The sequence below is a fragment of the Suncus etruscus genome, chromosome X, assembly GCF_024139225.1.
Source record: "Suncus etruscus isolate mSunEtr1 chromosome X, mSunEtr1.pri.cur, whole genome shotgun sequence".
Lineage (NCBI taxonomy): Eukaryota > Metazoa > Chordata > Mammalia > Eulipotyphla > Soricidae > Suncus > Suncus etruscus.
In genome coordinates, this window is record NC_064868.1 from 93,702,140 (window position 1) to 93,723,202 (window position 21,063).

A 21,063-nucleotide genomic window follows, 5' to 3' on the forward strand; every position below is an offset into this window, starting at 1 on the left:
GGCCGAGCTCAGAAGTGGCGGGGCTCTGGGAACCACCCCCAGAGCGGTGCACCGGCGTCCAACGCACGACCTCATTGGCCAGCGTCACGGCGCCGGCGCACTCAGCGCCTCGCCTGGCCAATCGCCTTTTGGAGCCGCCTCGGCCGATAGTGGGCTCAGGCGGGCGTTGTAGTCAAGAGTGAATGTGAACGGCCGACCGGAGTGGGTACAGTCTGTGAGCGCGCTGAACCCGGCCCGGGATTCACCGACACACGGGTAAGAGTGGTAGCCTTGTCCTGGGGAACCACGGGGTACGTTTAGGAGGGCCGAGTGCTGGCTGGGCGGGCCGGCCAGGCTCGGGATGTCCGGGTTTGGCCAAAGACCTGTTTGAGAAAAGGAGGGTCCCCGAGTGGAGCTGCGAGGGTCTCGTTCTTGCGACCTTGAGGGGAAACAGGAGTACTCACGGGGAAGCTGAGACCCAGAGATGGGGTCCCTGCCGAAAAATGGGGCAGCTAGAATCGGGAGGGGTGTGGCTGCAGGTGCAGGTGTGGCTGCAATGCCAGTTCTGAGTCAGCTGCCTTGCCTTCCTTGGAGACTCTGGGCAGTGATTTGGGGGTGTAGGTGCATCGGTTTCTCGGGCTTGGAAATGACCCCGCTTATCCTTGGCCTTTTCTCCCTTGGAGTCTTGCACCAGCGCCCAAGCCCTTCTGCTCTTTGACCAGCCCCCGCATTCAGTCATTCTACCCCGTTCTGTGGCGCGCTGCCCCTCTCCCAGTGCAGTCCAGGCGGCTTGGCAGTCTCTGCTACCCTGCTCCCTGCACTGCCCCTCTGCCTGCCTGCCCTCCCTTCCCCTCCCCTCCGAGTTGGCCACAATGCCCCCCTCGGCGCCCTATCATGTACTGCCTGCCCCAGCCCCTGGCCTATCTGTGCCTATTCGTTACCCTCCAACTTCTGTTTGCCTCCTACTTTGGTTCCTTTTGCTGGCACCTGGCATTTGGTCACTGCTGCCCCTCCCTCGACACCTGGAACAGCGACGGCACGTATTGAATACTCAATCAAGCCCACAGGCTCTCCTGGTGAGTAGCCCTTTTCTTGCTCTGTCCTTTTTAGCCCTCCCCTTTACCATCATCCTCTTCAGGCTGGGCTCTGCTCAGGCTCTCTGCCTGCCCAAACCCCTCTTAGCCCTTCTGCGGCCACTTTACAATGCAAAATAGACCCGCAAATTCCCAATGTGTGGCCTCCTGTGCTTGGCCTGGCTGCTCTGAGGCTGTTTGCCTGGTGCTTTGGACCTGTCTTGCCTCACCTTTGACCCAGTCTTGCTTCACTCTCACTGGGACACAGGACACTGCCTCTGCACTGGCACTTGTACTGCCCGTTTCTGCCAGCAGAACTACCTTTGGGCACCATCACTTCCATTAAGACTCTCTTCCCGGGAGCCCAGGAGCAGTGTGGACTGGGCTTCTACCCTTATCCATGTCAGGTGGCTTCCCTGGACCCTTGTGTCCCTTTCCTGTCAAAGGAAGCTGCTGTCATACTTCTCTCTGGCTCCTAAACACATTCCCCTACCCCCTGCATTCTCAACTGCGCTGGCACAATACCAGGAAAACCCAAATCTGCTCCTGTGCAGCAGGTTCTGTAGGTGGCATTGTTGACACCCATGTGGGCTCTTGGTGAGTACAGCTGAGGCCTGGGGGTATCTGCATCTCACCTTCTTTGTTGTGGGGTCAGTCCTGAGTGAGTTGCTGGAGGGCAGTCGTCTTTCTCTGCCACTTTCCATGGTGGCTTGTCCACGACCCCCAAGTATAGCCATGTGCCTCCTTTCCCTTAGCCTTCCCAGTGGCAGCTATTTGTGTCTGGGGAAACCAAACATGCCCCAGGGTGAATTCATGAGTAAGGCACCCCCCAGCAATCTGTGCGTAGTAGCAGGGAGCACATCCGCCCTTGCCTCCTGCCACGCAAGGGGCACTAATAACTGCTGATAATAGATATTGAGTCCCATAGTATGGTAGAAGGGGGGAGATAGGACCTGTTCTCTTCTTCTGAGCATTCTGATGTGTGAGTCCCACAGTACAGTGAGAAGGGGAAAGGCATGGGCCAGGCCTGCTCTCTTGTTCTGAGCACTTTGATATGAGTCCAACGGTGTGATAGGAAGGGGTAAAGCACGGAATAAGCCTGCTTTCTTATTCCGTGCACTTTTATGTGAGTCCCACAGTGAGATTGGAAGGGGAGAAGCACAGGCCGGTTTTGCTTTCTGTTTCTGAACACTCTTATGTGAGTCCCACAGTGCAGTGGGAAGGGGAAAGGCAGTGCCTACCGTTCTTCCAAGTACTCTGAAAGGCTGGTGAGACGTGAGTTCTTATGGGGATCCTTGTGATTGCAGAAGCCTGTTTTTTCCTCCAAGAGAAATGCCCTAACATATATTTCCAGGCACAAAAACCACAAAAATCAGTTCTTACAGGGAGGCAGTTCGGGGGTTTGGGGGAAAGAGAGAGTCTCCAATGTCAGTGGCTTCAGTCCCTTACTGCTCAGGTAGACCAGATGCCCCAGATCCTTCCACCACTGGCTTCTTTCCCTTGGCCATCAGGAGTGAATGAAGTGGGTCTCTCTGAAGGGCTAGGGCTCACAGCATCTTTCAAACACAGTCTGCTGGGCACTGTCTCAGCAGTTATAGCTCACTGCTGTGAGCTCTTTGTCCTCCCCTCAGTGATATCCCAATTGTTTCTGATGCCCCAGACACTCCCCAGTTCTTCCACAAAGAGACACCTCAGAGGAAAGCCCCATTTCTTTTGCCTCCCAGCCTCATGGAGGCAAAGCATTCATGCATTTGATGAATGTGGGGGGTTTGTGGGCAAAGCGCCCCATCTTGCCCCCAGATCCAGTGAATGAACACAGAACTCAGTGTTTGTCTCTGCTCAGCTTGCTGCTCTGGTCTGAGGAACAATACGGGAGGGCAAGAGCAGCAGCAGTGGCCATGCACCATGCAGCCAGTGTGCTACCACTGAGAGTATTTAATGGCAAGAGAGTGGCCCACATCACCGATAAGCACCCACAAAGTGGGACTGTGGAAGCATCTTCACAAAACGTAGGGTGCTACGAACTTTTGCTTACACCATGTCATTGTGTGTCTCTAGTTTGTACTAAAGCAGAGAAGACTTGACGGTGGCAGGGCCACATTTGGAGCTGCCATGGAACAGGCTGCAGCTGAGCCCAGGAGGAAGCAGGCCACACACACACCTTGGCCAGAGGACACTCCAAAGGTGAGTGAACCCAGCAATCAGCCCAGTCCAGCAAATGGTGCACAGGGTGTTGGCAAAGCCCTTGATGTCCCATCTTGGGTCCATTTCCAAGCTAAATTGATGCACAGCTGCTTTGATATCTGTGGGAGACATGGATCTCCCTCCAGTGTCTCTCACCTACCCAACACCTTTGAGCAACTACAGCTTTTGTGCTCTTACCTACAGCTTGGTCAGCACCTAAAGGGTCTGGGCTCAGACAAGCTGCAATCCCGGAGACCTCCAGGGATCTACAGTTGGCCTGGGCCAGCCTTTTGTGGTTTGCTGAGTGCACTAGCAGAAGCCTGCCTGGGGTTGTCAGGCAGGGTCTCTGCAGGCCTATGTCTAAGTGCCACAAGGACTTTAAGGTCTGGTCAGGGTTCCCAAACATTTGTCCATGTCTGCAGTGGTTTTGATCCTTCCCTGATCTGTTTTGTTTGGCTTTGTGGCTACACCCGGCAGTGTTCAGGGCTTACTTCAAACTCCTGGTTGAGCTCAGTCAGGAGACCCTTTGGGCTGCCAGGGAAGGAACCCAGGTCAGCTGCATGCATGGCCAGTGTGGTACCCGCTGTACTCTGACTCTGGCCTGATTTTGTTTATTGCTAATGGGTGAGACTGCTCTGGGAAGATAATCACAGGCAGGTAAAATGTGCATTGAGGGTATTGCTTAAATACTCCCCAGGAATTTCTCAGTGTGCCAGGTACCCTGGATTTGGAACAGAGCTTGAGCCAAATTTCCCCCGCACCTCTGGAGTTGAAGAGTTGAAGGCTGGGGGTCTGGAGCAATAGGACAATGCAGAGCACTTTTGCCTTTAATGAAACTGACCCAGGTTTGATCTCCTATATCGTATGATCCCCTGAGCATTGCCAGGAGTTAATTTCTGAATGCAGAGCCACAGAAGCACTGAGCATCACTGAATGTACCCCAAAAAGAAAGACATAAAAAGAATTAAAGATGATTGATCTCAGAACTTCACATGTAAATTCACCCCACACACTGTATCTCCAACCCCAGAAGAACAAGTCTGAATCAGGGTCATGCATGAAGTAATCCAGACCAGGCTAAAGGTGAAACATGGATAGTCTGGCCATTTTCTACCTAGTATCTCCACCAAGATGCCTGCCAGAACTGTTTTTATTGAGTGCAGGGACCACCCCCAGAGAGGGCAGCTATCCTGAGCCTGTCCTGCCCAAGTTTACATATAAGACAATCATTGTTTTGGGTAAAACCAAGTTGTAAACAAACAGATACAAAGAAAACAGGGATGATCATTTTTTAGATAAAATAAGGTAAAATAACCTAACACCCATAGGGCATGCCAGCCTCTGCTGTGTGTAGTTTCTGATTGGTGTAAATTAGACATCACTCACACTCAGAACCCAGCCCCCAAAAAAGCCTGAATCTGGTTTGCAGTCATTGTATCATTGCATCTTTATTAGGTTGACATTTTAGGAGCATAGTTACCGGTATATTTCTTTTTATTTTTTACTGGTATATTTCTTAACTCACTCCTGCACATTCTGCATGAGACTTTTGAAGAAAGGGCCTGCCACCAAGGTCAAAGTGAGGCAGAAGCCACCTGTGTTGTAGATAGTGCTCCCTTCCCAGGTCTGCATTGCTCTTCTTATGTTCCTTGCACAGATAAGCTTGCTGTCCCCTCTCCGGCCTTGTTTTCTGTTTCTGGAGGCTCTCCCTGAGCCGCCCAGACAGAGGTTTTCCTTTGTCTCCCCGGGACCCCCTTCCTGTCCTTTTTTCCATGGAAAGGAAGTGGCTGCTGATGCGGCCTAATTGTGGACCATGATAGGTACGGTGGTCAGGGGGAAATGCTGGGAAATGGCACCTAGTTCCACCACCAAAGTCACCAAGCCTCATCCAGGCCTGGCCTTCCAAGGAACATTGGCACAGCAGCCAGCACACTGGCATTCCACACCCTTGGCAAAGACATAGATAGTATGTGCCCATGTTAGAACATGGAACAAACTTGTAATGGACAGACTAGCAAGGGCCTTAGATTCGGGGCAGCTGAGAGTTTAGGTCATGGGGTACATTTCTGATGAAAAAGGTTGACAGACCAGACTATGGTCCCAGATCTTCTGGGTTTGTTTTCACCGTTTCTGAGCCCAGGATACCCATACAGAGATGGAGTAGGGCCAGCAGTTAGTTTAATGCCTTGGAAGATGCTGACACTGTTGGGCAAGGGCTCATCAGAGTCATTAATTGTGTCCCTAGATCATGCAAGTGAGAAGGCAGAAACTCGGTGAGCCCTGGCCTCTCTCCTGCCCTTCCAGGGGAACACCAGGCTGCTACCAGTTTGTCCAAGGGGCATCCTTTGGTCTCCCCATGTGTTCAAGTGTCACTGAAGTAAGGCAGGTGTGGGTTAGCTTGTTTCAAACCTGCAAAGTTTCATGGAGAGCTGTTGCCCCACATGGCTGGCTTGGAGCTGGGGAGAAGGCCCACCTCTCCTTAATGTGAACTGTAGCTTGCTACTGAATCGAGCTCCAGAGGGACTCCCAGCTCAAGGACACTGCCTGATCCCTGACTGCTGCAAACCATTTCTCAGACTTCACAAAACCACAGTGTATGATGAAAATGTGCCCTAGATTTTATCCCTCTCTCAGACTATCTCAAAAGACTTAAAGGAGATATCTATATTTTCTTTGTGTTTTTGTACATGAATTTCCTTAATAGATATAACTTAGTGCTTATTTCCATATGTAGAGGTAGCCTCCCCCATTCCCCCACTCTTTTTTTGCTTGTTTTTGGTTCTACTTAGTAGGAAATTGTAGTAGGAAATTATTGCTTGGGATAAGGCCTTAGATCAAAATCAGAGACAGGAGAGCATGTTATTTTTACCCACAAATGCACCAATAAATATTATGGCATTGTTCCTTTTTGCATAGGCACACTAAAATGGGGAAATCTTATGTATAGAAAGAAGTTCTTATCTAATAGGAATATTAACCCATCAATTTTATAATGCAGGGGCACCTTCCACCCTAGCATTTGTCATGGGGACTTGACTTAGACCTCAATTGATTGGACATTGATCATCCAACCCCAAACCCTGGATTCCAATCTTAGAACTGGCACAGTTCCCTGCACCAGCACCAGGAATCAAACTCACCCCAGGGGAGGCCCTAATACCACTCAGGCACCAACTTACTCCAGGATATGTTCATATGACACCCTAATGAGTAGAAAACAGCAACAACCTGATCTAAGGGCAGGTTGCCCTACCTCACCACCTAACAGTGAGATGAAATCAGTAGGGCGCCCCATCCTAGGATCTGTACAAAAGCCAAGATCTCTAATTACAAAAGACTGACTTTAACAACCATGATTGAACAGAATATTTCCTGGGACCTTAAAGAAAGACCTGGGTGTTTGACAACTAACATGCCCAGAGCCTGTAGTTAGTCTCATGACAGTATGCTTCAATGGTCTCTGTATCTCTTAGGCTAAGGGAATTTCCTTTCTAATTTCCCCCAAGATTTACTGCACCTTTGCAAAAAAAAAGTCACATCTGTCCTCCTTTTTTCTTCTTTTCTTCTTTTCATTTTATTTATAGCTTCTAGATAAGGGATCCCACTGTTTTACAGAACCATAGAACATGAATCATCTTGTTCTACCTAATATTTATATGTCCTACAAATTGAGAAAAAAAAGTAGATGGGACTCGGACCAACAAGCATTAAGTGAAATAAAAAATGGTCAGATCTAAATGCCCAAACCAAAAATAACAACAATAGAGTCAAGAGACCCGAATTATAACAAGCTATACACAAAATGAACCTGTTACACTAGCATTCCAGGGGGCTAAGGGTGGAGGTATGAGATGTATGCTGGGAACACTGGTGATAGGGATTGCCCTAATTCACTGTCAATAGATACCTGAAATACAGCTGTGAAAGACTTGTAATTCACATTGGTTTCAATAAAAAAATTAAAAACAAAAACAAAGAAGGGAGAGTCTGTCCGCCAGTTCGCTCCTTCCCAGACTTGGCAACCAGCCCAGAAAGCACACATGTTGAGGACCTCGAACTCACCCCCCCCCCCCCGGATTCAACTGCTTCTTTGGCTCACTGACAGCACCTAGAGCAGGGTTCTCAAACTCGTGGCCCACGGGCCGTTTGTGGCCCTCCATACAATATTTTGTGGCCTGCAACCGGCCTTCAAATATCGCAATATTTGTGATTATTCGCTTACCGAATAATCGCAATAAAAATCGCATTAGTAAGAAAAAAATCACATTAAACATTCGCATACCCTGAGCAGTTCCATTCGGGGTATGCAAATGTTTAATGCGATTTTTTTCTTACCAATGCGATTTTTTATTGCGAATATTTGGTAAGCGAAATCCCTTATGCGGCCCTGCCTCACCCTGACTTTGTCTCCTGCGCCCCCAGGTAAATTGAGTTTGAGACTCCTGACCTAGAGCCTCAACCACATCTCAGGATCTGACTTCCCAAAGTGGGGACAGGGACCTCCTTCTCCACAGCACAGGCCCGTAAACTGGTGTGGGTTTTCTATGGGAATTGCTCTGCCTTACCAAGTGCGCAGGCCAGGATGGTGAAAAGCTGATGCCTATTTCGTGCCCTCTGACAGAGGGAGGCTTGGGTTCCTTTGCCAGACACAGGAAACATTTGCTCATCTGTCCCCTCTCTGTCCCAAAAGAAACCTCTTCCCAGCACACTGTCTCTGTGTCGCCCCCTGCAGGATAAAGCATGCACCGTGATTGGGGGCTCGGGCTTCCTGGGCCAGCACATGGTAGAGCAGCTGCTTGCACGGGGCTACTCCGTGAATGTGTTTGACGTGCGGCAGAGCTTCGACAATGCACAGGTGAAGTTCTTCCTGGGGGACCTCTGCAACCGCCAGGTAAGTACGGACGCCCCGGCCCCCATCTTCTCACACTGTACTATGAAAGTTTTGGTTTCCTGCCCCCATGTCCTTTACTAGTGTAAAGGTGTCAGGGAAAGCTGATGGGCGGCGGACACCTACTGGGTGTGCCCATCGGCCCTGAGCGCCATTCCCTCCAGCTTGTTCCACACACATCCACTGCTTTTCCAGTGGTTTCCCAAGTTTGTTTGGCAGTTATAGTCACAGTTCATGAGAGTCTATTGTTGCTACAGGGGACACACTCAGTGGGGCTCAGGGGCCAGGCCATGAGGTACCAGAGATGGAACCTCTCATGGCCCAGGCATGTTAGCATCTCTTGTGCTATACCCCCAACCCCAAATTATGTGCATTTATTTTATTTATTTTGGTTGGGGAGGCACACCCAGTGGTGCTCAGGTTCTTACTTCTGTCGCTGCACTTAGAAATCACTCCTGGTGGTCTGAGGAGACTATATGGAATGCCTAGATCCAATCTGGGCCAGCCATGTACAAGACAAATTCCCTACCCGCTTGTACTCAGGCTCTGGCCCCAAATTGTGTGGGGTTTTTTTGGGGGGTCACACCCGGCAGTGCTCAGGGGTTCCTCCTGGCTCTATGCTCAGAAATCACTTCTGGCAGGCTCAGGGACCATATGGGATGCCGGATTCAAACCACCATACTTCTGCATCTAAGGCAAACACCTTACCACTGTGCTATCTCTCCATCCCCAAATTGTGTGTTTTTAAAGTGGCTGGAGACCTAGAACAGTCAGTCCAATCCCTGAGCCCCACTGGTTGAGACTCAAAAGCCCTCTCCCCAATAATCTAAAAAAATTGGTTTGGCCACACCCAGCAGTGCTAAGGGGTTACTCCTGGCTCTATGCTCAGAAACCATTCCTGACAGGCTTCAGGGATCCTCTGGGATGCCAGGGATTGAATCCGGGTTGGCTGCATGTAAGGCAAATGCCCTCTCCGCAGTGCTCTCACTCTCACCATCCCCAATAACTTATGAATAAATCCACACTTCAGCAGCTGTCGGCTTAATCACAGACTGTAGAGCATCTGCACCACCCCAGAAGAACTCGATGCCTGTGACTAGTTGCTCCCCCATTTCCTGCCTCTTGCTGGTCTTTGTGTCCCACACATGCCTTTCAGCATTCCTCGGTCCACCAGCTTCAATCACCCCCGGCCTCTGCCAATGACCTCTGAAGCATTCACTATGGCATCTGCTGCTTTTGTCAGATAGCATCACTTTAGGTGTCAGCAATGTAGACAGGGGTGCTGTGGGACTCAGCAGTGTAGACAGAGGCACTCTAGCACTCAGCTCCCATTGACAGTATAAATGGGCACTTAGGGGCTTGGCTCTTTTTGACAGCATAGACAGAGGAACTGATAGGCTTCACTCTTGCTGATAGTTTAGACAAGCACTGTGGGGCTTGACTCCCATGTGCCCTGTGCCTACACTGACAGGATGCTGTGTCCCACCTGACTGTATGTCTGGGCTCAGTTCCCTTGTCCTTTCTTTGACCTGTGGCCAGTCCCACTGCCCTGCCCTGCCCTCCCCACAGATTTCATGTCTTTTGTCCTTGCTGGACTGGCCCATCCCCAGGCCATCCTGCTACTCCCTCCTTTGCTCCTAGACCTGAGCTGTACCTTCTAGCCCATGCCACTGCCCCTTGCCCAGACACATTTGTGAATCCCTGAGTGGACCTGGGTCCCAGCCACAGCAGCTCGTCTCCATCCCCCATCCCTGCCCTGCACACACCCCTCTAGCCCTTCTGTGGCTTCTCATTGACCTCCTGCCTTTTGGTCACACCCTACACTCGGGTCTGATTCACCCTAGGAAGTATGTCCTCTCTGTCACTCTTCTCCCATAGCCATTCCCCCTAACCCTCGTGCCCTGCACTCATCATCTCCCCATGCCAGGGCTTGGGAAGGAAGAAAGAGCAGAAGAGAAGGTGGTTCACTGGCCACCATGAGAGCCAGGGCCAGGTCCAAGCTGAGCATTGAAGCCAGGTCCAAGTTCTTGCCAAAACCTCAGCTTTTCTCTTCCTTACAGGGTCATGGGTGTTGTTTTAATATAAAATATCAAGTCTAATGAGTCTGCAATTCTGGATGAGGCCTTTCTCGGCATGGCACCTTTACCCCTTTTGCAGGCAGGTCTAGTGAAGGGTAGTAGGGGTGAAATAATTTCACAAGTAGTCAGTTAAAGTTTCATAGGAGTCAGCCAGCTTTATTTCATGGCCCTAACTTCCATGTGAATTTCCTCTCATGACTTCTATGCTAAGCTTTTTCCAAGTAGCCACTTCCTGCTCCTTCTCTGGCTCTCTCTGCCTGTCTCCCTTTCAGCAGCTCTCCATGCTTGCTTGCTGCATCTTCCTCCCCCCAGCCAGCATCTTTTATTCTTTATTTCAAATCACAGACCCCTGCCAGGTGTGGGTGGGTCTGACCATCCAGGTGAAATTAGCATAGGGTGAGGGGTTCCTTACACATGGGCAGCTCTGGACTTGCAGGGAGAGTAGCTGGACAGTGCTGGGCATGGAATGATAACCCACCATGCCATCCTTATCCTTTGCACAACCTCCTTTTCTGTGGCGACCTTCTTGGCAGACAGCTAAGTGAGTGGCCTGAGTCCTGCCAGGTGCAGAAGAGACACCACAGACCCGGGGCAGGGTCCCCTTGAACCCAGGTCCAGCCTAGCCTGGACCCTGGATCCTGAATTTCCACGGAACTCCTCTCTTCCTCATCTCATTAAAACATTTCTCCATTTCCCCCTATCAGTATCCTGGGCCCTAAGTCTTTGCACATTAGCCACACTCAGAAATGCCAGCCTGACTGAGAAGGGGATGTGAGGGTCTCAGTGTGCCCCAACACCCAGTCTAAGCATCATCCTACTTTTGACTCTGGCCCCTTCATCATTGCCTTTGCTTCTATGCTTTAGTGAGACTGTCCCTGTCAGTTTGCATTCAAGCTCTGTTTCTGAACCTTCCTCAACACCCAGGGACCTTCACAGTCAGGATTCTCCTCTGTCTCATTTCTGGAAAATTCTTGGAATACCGAGGCTACCTCTGAGCCCCATTTCTGGATGCATGAGTGGACATATGGCAAAGAGTTTGGCTGTGCTGGCTCCTTCCCACATTCCTTCTGTCTGGACAGTTTCCCACGGGCTTCTGTTCTGTGTCCATCACACGCTGGTTCCATCCCTGCCCTGGACCCCACTGCTAGACAGCACCTCATCATCTTCTCTGCTTATTTCAGGATCTGTCCCATTCAACGGGTGAATCTCGGCCCCCCGATTTTCTTTCCTTCTGTGACATCAGCTGTGCTCATGAGCAGGATTTTCTTTTTTTGATGACCCCTTTATCTGTGATGCATATGCCCTGGGTGGGGCTTCTTGCATAATGCTTTGTATAGCAGCTGCCCATTCCTAGCTCACATCTCTGTGCCTTAGGCAGACACAGGGTTTGACTCTACTTACTCATCTGTACAAACAACGGTAACACATCTGGAGGGATCAGATGTATCTCCATTGACCTACAGGCAGACAAGTGGGTTCCTGAGCCCTCTTTGCAGCCATGCTCGGCTTGTCCCTTCTGCCCCTGACTTACAAGCAGTAACGTGGCCCCCACTGTCCACACTCTTCCCAGTTTGTGCTTGATGCCCAGTTCCTCATTTCCTGCTGCCGCTGCTTCATGCCAAGTTTTCCCCTAGTTTGCATTTTTCTAAGAGCTCCCATGCCACCACCCCGCCCCACCCCACCCCGCTTGTTCCCAGATGCAACTAGTGAACCTCTAGCAGTCCTAAGCTGCAACTGACTGCCTGCAGAGAAGCAGCCCCTGGTTTTGAGTGAGGAACAGTGAGTGCAGAGGGTTCCCTCTCTTGCTGACTCTCAGAGGTCAGGGTCTGTTTGCTCACCCCTACTGTCAGGACCCACAGGAGTGCTGCATTTTTTCCCACAGGATTTGTACCCAGCTCTGCAGGGGGTCAGCACAGTCTTCCACTGCGCATCCCCACCACCTTCCAGCAACAACAAGGAGCTGTTCTACCGGGTGAACTACTTGGGCACCAAGAACATCATTGACACTTGCCGGGAAGCTGGGGTGCAGGTAATGGAAAAGCAGGGGCTTTAGCTTGGCTTCCTACACTTTCAGGGGGACCCTCGATTTGGAGCAGCGTGGGGCCCTGCACACTGGTTCCCCTCAACACTCAGGGTTGTGATTGTGGGGATGGTGTGGTTTAAGCTCACAGGCCATGCTCTGTGTCCCATTGCAGTTTTCTGTGCCTACCCCACACACCCCTTGCACCTATCATGCTGCAGAACTGGAATTGCCCCGGGGCTGCTCTCCTGACAGTGGAAGCACTCAGATGTGTCCTCTGACTAGCTGATTCTACTGAGCATGGCAGTTTCAAGGGGTTCTTCATGGGGTGGCCTCCAGTAGCTTGTGGACAGTGCTATAGATCTTCAGAGTCGACACTTTGCAGGTACTGCCTGTGTCTGCTTTCAGCTGACACTTCTTCATTGCTGGCACTGGGAGTGGCGGGCTTACAATCTGCATCTCACATGCTAAGTCCCAGGTGCCTTAGTTTACCTACTGCTCTTTCTTGTGGGGCTGGCCCCAGGTACCTCCCCCCTCACATGTCCAACATTACCACCTCAGTGCAGCTGCAGCCCTTCCCTATAGTGCGGAACCCCATTGGTTCTGACTGGGGGATTCCATGTTGCTCTTTGATATGGGTGCAGCTAGTACACGGGAAAGGGTTCTATGTTCTGAGTTTGAGATTTGGTGTCAGATGTGCTTCATATTGTCTGTTATCCACATGAGGTTACCCAGCTTTCTGAGGTGGCATTCTAGCTCAGTGAGGAACACAGGAGATGTTGGCTTATCTTAGATTCAGGGATCATTTCTCAGCCCTCAGATGAGAATCCAGTGTCCCAGCTTTGTCTGTCTAGTGGAGGTGTCTGCCTTCTACTTTCAAGCTTGAGCGTGCCAGGAGCTTCTGTTGTGCATAGGAGGCTGAGGTTGTAAACAGCTGAGTTCTAGTCTGGTTTTTGAACCATACCTGACTCACACTATAGAGACCACTCCCAACCATCTGAGGTACCAGGAACCAAACTTGGGGCTTTCACCTGCAAAGTGTGTATCACACCCCTTTGGTCTATCTGTCATCTGCCTACCTACCTATCTATTTGTCTATCACTCTATCTCCCTAGCCCAGGGTCAGTTCCCAATTATCCTGTTCCAATTGTCTACAATCCCCAGACTTAGCAGTTCAGCAGCCCAAATCAGCCATGAGCTCCTCCATAGAACCAGCTAGAAGAGTTTCTGTGATTGAGTGAGCTGGCCCATGACTCGGGAGACTGTGGCATCTCTCAAACCTTGGTTCCCCCACAAGATGCAGACACTCGGATCTCTCCTGCTCCTCATTGTCTTCCTATGTTGTGCACTTTGCTTCCTGAAGATTTCACACATCTTCTGTCTTATTCCTCCTGTGTGCTTTATTTTAGGGTATGAAAATAATACCTTGCATGTTTTATTCCCAGTTGGTGTTAAGGAGATTCATTCTATGCCAAAAATACATTGTTCTTTTTTAAGGTATTTTTTTGGTGGGGAGAAGCACACCCAGCCATGTTCAGGGCTTACTCCTGGCCATGCCAGGAGAACCATATATAATGCTGGAGTTCCATGGCTGCATGCAAGGCAAACACCTTACCCAGTATGCTATCTTTCCAGCATGTACAGTGTCCTTTCTTATGTCATAGGTTTTTGTCCTTAGCAATTTTAATATTGTCCACATATTCATTATTTCCTATATATACAATTCTTAATATTTGTGTTATTTTCATTTCTTTGCAAATCACTAAGCCTTGTTGTCTTTTCTTCAGGGGCATCTAGCAGTGTCCAGGAGTTTCTCCTGGCTCTGTACTCAGGCATCACACCTGTCAGTGCTTAGGAGCCCATATGTGATACCAAAGTTGGAACTGAGCTGGGCAGCCTGCAAGGCCAGCACCTTAACCCCAGAGCCACTTCTCTGGCTAATCAGGTGTTGTTTACCCTCTGGACAGTTGTGCTTGTTTTTCTGTATCAGAGGCTGTGGGGCAGTGTCAGATGCCTGTGATGGGAGTTGAGGCAGCCCTCTTGGGGGTGCGACTCACTGCCACCAAGCAGGGGCCAATAGGCTGGTGTGTGTGTGCATACCGAGACCTGGAAAGTTTGGCTTTGGAATGATGAGGGTCCTTTTGGACAGGTGTGTACCTGGAAGCTGAGACTGTCTATCCCAAAAACTGGCTTTGAATCTCTGTGAGGCTGGAAGGATGGAAAGCTGGGGCCCAGGGTGGGCCCAGGAATGTTAGGCTTGTCTAGAAATTATATGCAATGGTTGGTATTGGCATCTCTTTCTGGCCCAGCCCTCACAGCATTCCCAGTCACTCCTTACAGTTCTGCTTAAATCCTTTCTACCTCCCAGAAACTCATCCTCACCAGCAGTGCCAGCGTCATCTTTGAGGGCGTTGACATCAAGAATGGCACCGAGGACCTTCCTTACGCCACAAAGCCCATCGACTACTACACGGAGACCAAGATACTCCAGGAGCAAGTGTGTCACATGGGGGTGCTGAGGCATGAGAGTTTGCAGGGCACTGCAAGGGGCTGTTGGTTCCAGGTGACATGAGAACATGGGTGTTGGTTTCTGAAACCCCAGTCCTTATGTTGGGAAGTAAAATGTATGAGCGAAACAGTTGTCAAAGGGGCAAGAGCAATAGTACAGCAGTGACGGCACTTCCCTTGCATGCAGCACTCTCAGGTTTGATCCTTGGTACCCCAGATAAGCTGGCTGGGCAGGTGCTATCATATGCACCTTGCAGAAAGAGACCCGTGTACCCGTGTAGCCCTGTTACACGGTCAGGCCAGGGTCAGGCCCTGTGATCCTAAAAGGACATGTGATAACTCTTCTGGAACCTTGATCAAATCCAGACATCCCTGCAGGCACTGCAAGAATATCACACAGGGTTAAAGCACTCGCTTCATTTGATGTGTCTGTCTCCACTTCCATCTCAGCCCGTCTCAGGGTATCCCTCACCCCAAGCCCCACCAGGAGTGATCCCTGACCATAGAGCCACAGGGAGCTCTGAGCATCACTGGGTGTGGCCCCGGCTAATTCCCACTCTCCTCTCACCAAGAAATGTAAGCCCAAGTGATTTCTGTGGGCTCAGAGTTTGCAGTTGCTTGGGTGCCTAGATAATAGTAAATCCTGAGCACCACTGGGTATGGATCAAAAACTAGAAAGTAATGCTGTCCTTCCTGACAACTTCAGGCCCCATCAAACACATGAGGGGTTTGCTTCATTTTGCAGGAAAGTGATTTTCCATTGAGCACTTGGCTTAGGGCCCACTCAAGGTCCCAGGCTAAGGTGAGGGAAGCATTTCTGGGTGCGCTCTGGTTGAGAGAGCAGCAGCTGCACTTGAACTGCACTTAGGGGCTTACTCTGCCCAGTACTGGCCCACCCAGACTGCCAGCTGTGATGAAGACATTGGAGGGTTCTCTGGAAGTTTCTTCTGTCTCTTCAGGGATATTGGGACAGGGGCAGAGGACTGCTTGCCTCACTTGGCACCTTCTGCACCCTTTTTTGTTTTGGGGCCAAACCTGGCAATGCTCATATCTTCTTCCTAGCTCTGTGCTCAGGGATCACTCCTGGCAGTGGTTGAGGGACTCTGTGTGATGCCAGGGATTGAACCTGGGTCGGCTGTACACAAGGCCAGCGCCCTCCCCGCTGTGATGTACCTTCTATCTCGTTTGACTCAGTTCCTTGTGTCACACAGGTTGTCCTGGGTGCCAACGATCCCAAGAGGAACTTCCTGACTGTGGCCATCCGCCCACATGGCATTTTTGGCCCCAGGGATCCACAGCTGGTGCCCATCCTGATCGAGGCGGCCAGGAAGGGCAAGATGAAGTTTATCATCGGGTCAGTGTGCCAGTGTGCCTCTTCTCTCTGTCTGTCTTCACTCTTCTGGGAACACAGAGGGCCCCACACCCCCTTTTCAGAAAAATTTGATCACTCAGCATTCCCCAGGAATCGCCCATCTTTACACCAACAGAAAGCCCACGCCCCCTCCCCATATCCACCATGTCTACAACCTCCTACCATTGAGCCCCCCAGAAACCACATCATCTACTTGGGATTGGGTTCTCCCTGCACCCCTTCCACATTGTTATAAGCAATGATATGATTTCTAGAGTTGGCCCCAGTCTCAGGTTCTGTGAGGGTGCTAGTGCTGGAGAGACACTGCTGAGCATCCTGTCTAGTTAAATAGGGAATTCATCTGTCCCTCTTTGAAGCTACAGACTGTCAGCTCAGTGGGTCATGATAGCAAAGCAGGGCCAGGACAGCACTTCTGGAAGCCTTCATAGATGGGTCCAGTGACATTTGGGTGGGGACAGGGGTGCTGCCCTGTGCCAGCATAGCAACCCCTTGCCTGCTATGCCCACAGAAATGGTCAAAACTTGGTAGACTTCACCTTCGTGGAGAACGTGGTCCATGGGCACATCCTGGCTGCCGAGCGCCTTTCTCAGGACACTGCCCTGGGGGGCCAGGTGAGTCGGCCAATTACTATGTAACTGTGGACACACTTCAGGGTCCCTAGGGCCAGAGCTGGGGTGTCCGCCACAGTCAGCAGTCTGGTTCCTCATCTGCCATGCCATGTGCTGGGCTCTGCCTTTTGCCCTCATGCCCACATCTTGTGGAGCCCTGCTTTCCCTGGCCTTGGGATTCACCTGTTGGGGGCTTCCTCCCTTCCCCCCAAATGTACCAGGTGGGGCAAGTCTGGCTTTGGTTTGGATCAATAGCACATTAGATAAATGCCCCCAGATGTGGCATCGGAGACTGAGGTGTGTGGCCAAGAAACTTGGCACATTCCCCAGGAGGGCCATGTTGGCCTCCCACCAGTCTAAGCTTGGGCTGCCCTCTTTGCCTTTCAGGGTAATCCATCCCCAGCCCATGGCTCTGGATTTTAGAATGGGCCTCAGGAATGTGGGGTTTGGTGGGTTGCAGCTGGTAAACAGGGACCGATTCCCCATAGTTCTCTTCATGAGCTCAGCTCCTGAGTTCTGGGATTCCCACCAAACCTATTACTAACTTCCTCTTCTTATCCAGGCATTTCACATCACCAATGATGAGCCCATTCCCTTCTGGGCCTTCCTGTCCCGCATCCTGACGGGCCTCCACTACGAAGCCCCAAAGTACAACATCCCCTACTGGCTGGCCTACTTCCTGGCACTTCTGCTATCCCTGCTGGTGGCCATAATCAGCCCAGTGGTGCAGTTGCAGCCTACATTCACCCCCATGCGAGTGGCATTGGCTGGAACCTTCCACTACTATAGCTGTGAGCGTGCCAAAAAGGCCATAGGTTACCGGCCCCTGGTCACCCTGGATGATGCGGTGAAGAGGACTGTGCAGAGCTTCCGGCACCTGCAGAAGACGGGTTGAAGGCCCTATGTGCACTCCGTGGCCATTGCACTTTGTCCTGAACTCAGGGTGCTCCCCACCCCCTGGCCCTCAGGGCATGCAGAGAGGCAAAGCAGCAGACTTCTGTTTGGACTCCATAAAGCAGGTGGCTTCATCTGCTGCAACTGGCCTCCTTGATCTTCTCTGTCTTCTCGTGTCTCTGTCTCTCCTACTTACCCAGGCTTGCGTCCTTGTACTGAATCCAGAAAGCTGCAGGCTGCTCTGGGTTGGGAGCTGCATGGATTTCTGTGCAGGCTGTGCTAGAATAGGAGTGAAACCACATTTCAGGTGCCCCTTGAAGGAAGGCAGAAGAGAGGGCATGTGGAGGATCCTTAAACGTGTATTGAGAAGCTTGGACAGGGTGCCAGGTGGCGCTACAGTCTGATAGCAGTGCTCAGAGAAGCCAGTCCATCTCCTTCTTGAGATACAGCACAAACACCAGAGCCTCAGGCAGGGATTCGAACCTTCCAGGCCAATTTTCAGAAGTTCCTTTATTAGCTCAGCTTCAGGGTAGGAACTCAGGTTAAGCTTCTGCTTGTCGTCGGTGAGGTCTGGCTTCTCTGCTCAATAACTATTGTTATTCTGGTGATGCTCCAAACCCAGAACCCTAGAATATTCCTTCTCACCCTTGTTGACCACCAGCCTGGCCCTTCCATCCTCTTGGACCCAGGGTGGGGTCTCCTACGGAGACTGTCTGGGGCCACACTGCTGAGCTTCTGGAACCAGTAGAGGGGGCACCACTGAAGGCCCTTTGAAGAGCAGAGTTGAGAACCCCAGACAGGAAACGCCATGAAGGCAGAGACCAATTTCTGTTCTGAAGAGGACGCCAAAACTTGCAAAGTATTTCCCAGGTCCAAGAGATATGACAGAGGTTAAGGCACTTTCCTTGCACATGGCTGAACCTGGTATGAATCACCAAAACCGAATAGGATCTCCTGAGCACCACCGGGAGTGACCCTCTTGCATAGAGCCAGAAATAAGCCCTGAGCACTGCTGGGTGTGGCCCAAAAAATAAAACCAAAGGATCATGAGGAGGTAAGAGGTGATAGCAAGGAGTTGGGCTTTAAAGGTTATTATTTTTGCTTGGTTTTTGAGCCACACCCCACAGTGCTCAGGGCTTACTCCTGGCTCTGTGCTCAGAGGTCATCACTGGTGATATTCAGGGGACCATATGGGTTGCTGAGAATTGAACCCAGGTGGGCTTCATGCAAGGCAAGCACCCTCCCTACCAGTTGTGCTATTGCTCTGGCCCCTGGGCTTTGAAGGTCGAGTTGATTTGGGTGTCCACCCGCAGATGGCATTTCAAGGGAAATGAGGTTCGCTGTGACTGGTCCAAATTGTACTGATGCAAAAGTGACCCGTCTGCCCAGAGTTGAGCAGGAAGTATGTGGCGAGTGGGGTCAAGGTGCTGAAGAGATAAATGAGGAGGCATGTGCCGAGCCAAGGGGGCTGATGTAGTTTTGGATATAGACATGAGAGACCATTGAGAGTTGAAACAAAGGTCAGAAAACTCCACATTCCCCTGGGTGAGCTGGCAAGCCCAGGCAGAAGTCATAGAGCCAGTGGGGGTGGGGGACAGGCAGACAGGCCTGAGGCTCAGCTTCATCCGAGGAGGTCTCCCAACCCATCCTGGAAGAAAGAAGGTGGATGGAGACCATCCACTGGGAACTCAAGTCCCTTGTGCTCCATCTGAGCTGAGGCAAATGCTTGGCATTTGGTCTGCAAGGCAGGTGGTGGAATAGAGGCCCTCAGATCGGCTGGGCAAGAAAACCCTTCAGACAAGGGGAGAAAGTGGCCATCAGAATGACTAGAAATAGAAACTGGACTCCCATCAGGCCACTTGGATTGAAGCTGGCAGCAAGTAAGCAAGCAGAGATGGGGTATGAGAATGGTAAGAGGTTCATTGAATGCCCAATGTGGGGCAGCTCTGAGCATCTTAGCAAGAGGGCTATAGCCCACAGGGAAACTGAAGTGGGGGACTGAGCTGGGGAAGCCAGTTTGGGAGGTGCAGGCAGGGTACAGAGCATAGTGAGCAGCAGAACTCAGCTAAGCCCAGTCACCTATAAAGCTTTGCAGCATTGCTTGCTCTGGGGCCCCCTAGCTGGCCGGCATCGGCATCAGAGCTCTTTCTGCATCCTTTGGGGATCCTCTCTGGACCCCCAGATCCCTGGCCACTCCTGTGTGTGGGGGGGTGTGTTGGGTTGCTTTTCATTCACTTCCATTGTCCCCACGTGGTGCCCAGTGGTGAAGGCATTTGGATAATAAAGCATGCAACATCCACATTGGCCAGCAGGAGGAGCTCCAAAGAAAGCTGCCGTGGCCAGGAGCACTGGAGCTGTTTGCAAAACCAGGACTCCCCCAACAGGTTCCAGAGTCCCCACGGCTGTCCCCTCATATTCTCTGTCTAGGTTTAGGTGGCAAGGAAGGGGCATAGCATTTGGTCTGAACACAGAGAGATGGGAGTGTATAGGAAGAAAAGTGTTGAGAGCCCTCGGATTAGTTATTTGTGGCGAGAAAGGCTCGTGCCTTCTCTTTTGTTTCTACCTCATCTTCCAGCTCTAGGTGGTGGCTTCATGTTGGCACCTTAGGCCCAGAAAACTTTCGAGAGTGGTGGGGAAGGATGAAGGTGATGCAGTCTGTACACCAGCAACTCTTACAATATGACATCTCTAGCAGGTGTGAGAAAACAACTGGCTTTGTTCGCCACGGGGCACATGGTGTACAGGGATCAATTCAAACTATTGACTTGGCACCTGCTGTGTCCAAAGTCACTGCCCATAGTATGCCTGAAAAGCAGGGGTCCACAGACATCTTGGGGTCACCTGGCCACAACATAGCTCACTGGGTATGGCTGTCAGACTAACAAGATTGAAAAATATTTACTGGGGCCGGAGAGATAGCATGGAGGTAAGGTGTTTGCCTTGCATGAAGAAGGATGGTGGTTCGAATCCTGGCATCCCATATGGTCCCCCAAGCCTGCCAGGAGCAATTTCTAAGCATAGAGCCAGGAGTAATGCCTGAGCACTACCGGAAGTGACACAAAAGAATATATATATATACTACTGAGACCAGAACGATAGTACAGTGAGTAGGGCAATTGCCTTGTATGAGGCTGACTTGGGTTTGGTAACCCAGATGGTCCCCTGGAGCCAGGAGTAATTTCTGGATGCAGAGAATATAGTAAACCCTGAGCATCACTGGATATAGATCCAAAATTAGAAAATAATGTTGTCTAATCCCTTAGGGAAAAAAAAGGTTTGCATAACTGCCAGGCAGTGCAGGGGATGGCCATGTGGCATGGCTATGCCCAGAGTCAGCCCAGTTCAGCAGCTGGATCACACACACACACACACACACACACACACACACACACACACACACACAGCAGAATCATCTGTGAGCCACAGCCAGAGATAGTTATGCACAGTGAAAGGTTTTGA

At 51.0% G+C, this 21,063-nt stretch overlaps 1 protein-coding gene across 1 annotated transcript; it reads left to right on the forward strand.

The window, feature by feature from the left end:
- Positions 1-149: 149 nt before the first annotated feature.
- NSDHL (NAD(P) dependent steroid dehydrogenase-like) lies at positions 150-17,761 on the forward strand. The gene is made up of 8 exons (XM_049767513.1): positions 150-255; positions 3,111-3,236; positions 7,969-8,127; positions 12,085-12,231; positions 14,591-14,719; positions 15,942-16,084; positions 16,611-16,713; positions 17,273-17,761. Exons 2-8 carry the CDS (start codon positions 3,165-3,167, stop codon positions 17,603-17,605), a joined length of 1,086 nt encoding a protein of 361 aa, XP_049623470.1. The 5' UTR covers positions 150-255; positions 3,111-3,164; the 3' UTR covers positions 17,606-17,761.
- The last annotated feature ends 3,302 nt before the right edge of the window (positions 17,762-21,063 follow it).

Bases quoted from the DNA above. Each gene is read 5' to 3' on its own strand.
- NSDHL (XM_049767513.1), top strand. From the start codon at position 3,165: ATGGAACAGGCTGCAGCTGAGCCCAGGAGGAAGCAGGCCACACACACA. The intron at 3,237-7,968 runs GTGAGTGAACCC...CGCCCCCTGCAG, and splicing joins GGCCAGAGGACACTCCAAAG to GATAAAGCATGCACCGTGAT. The intron at 14,720-15,941 runs GTGTGTCACATG...TGTGTCACACAG, and splicing joins CCAAGATACTCCAGGAGCAA to GTTGTCCTGGGTGCCAACGA.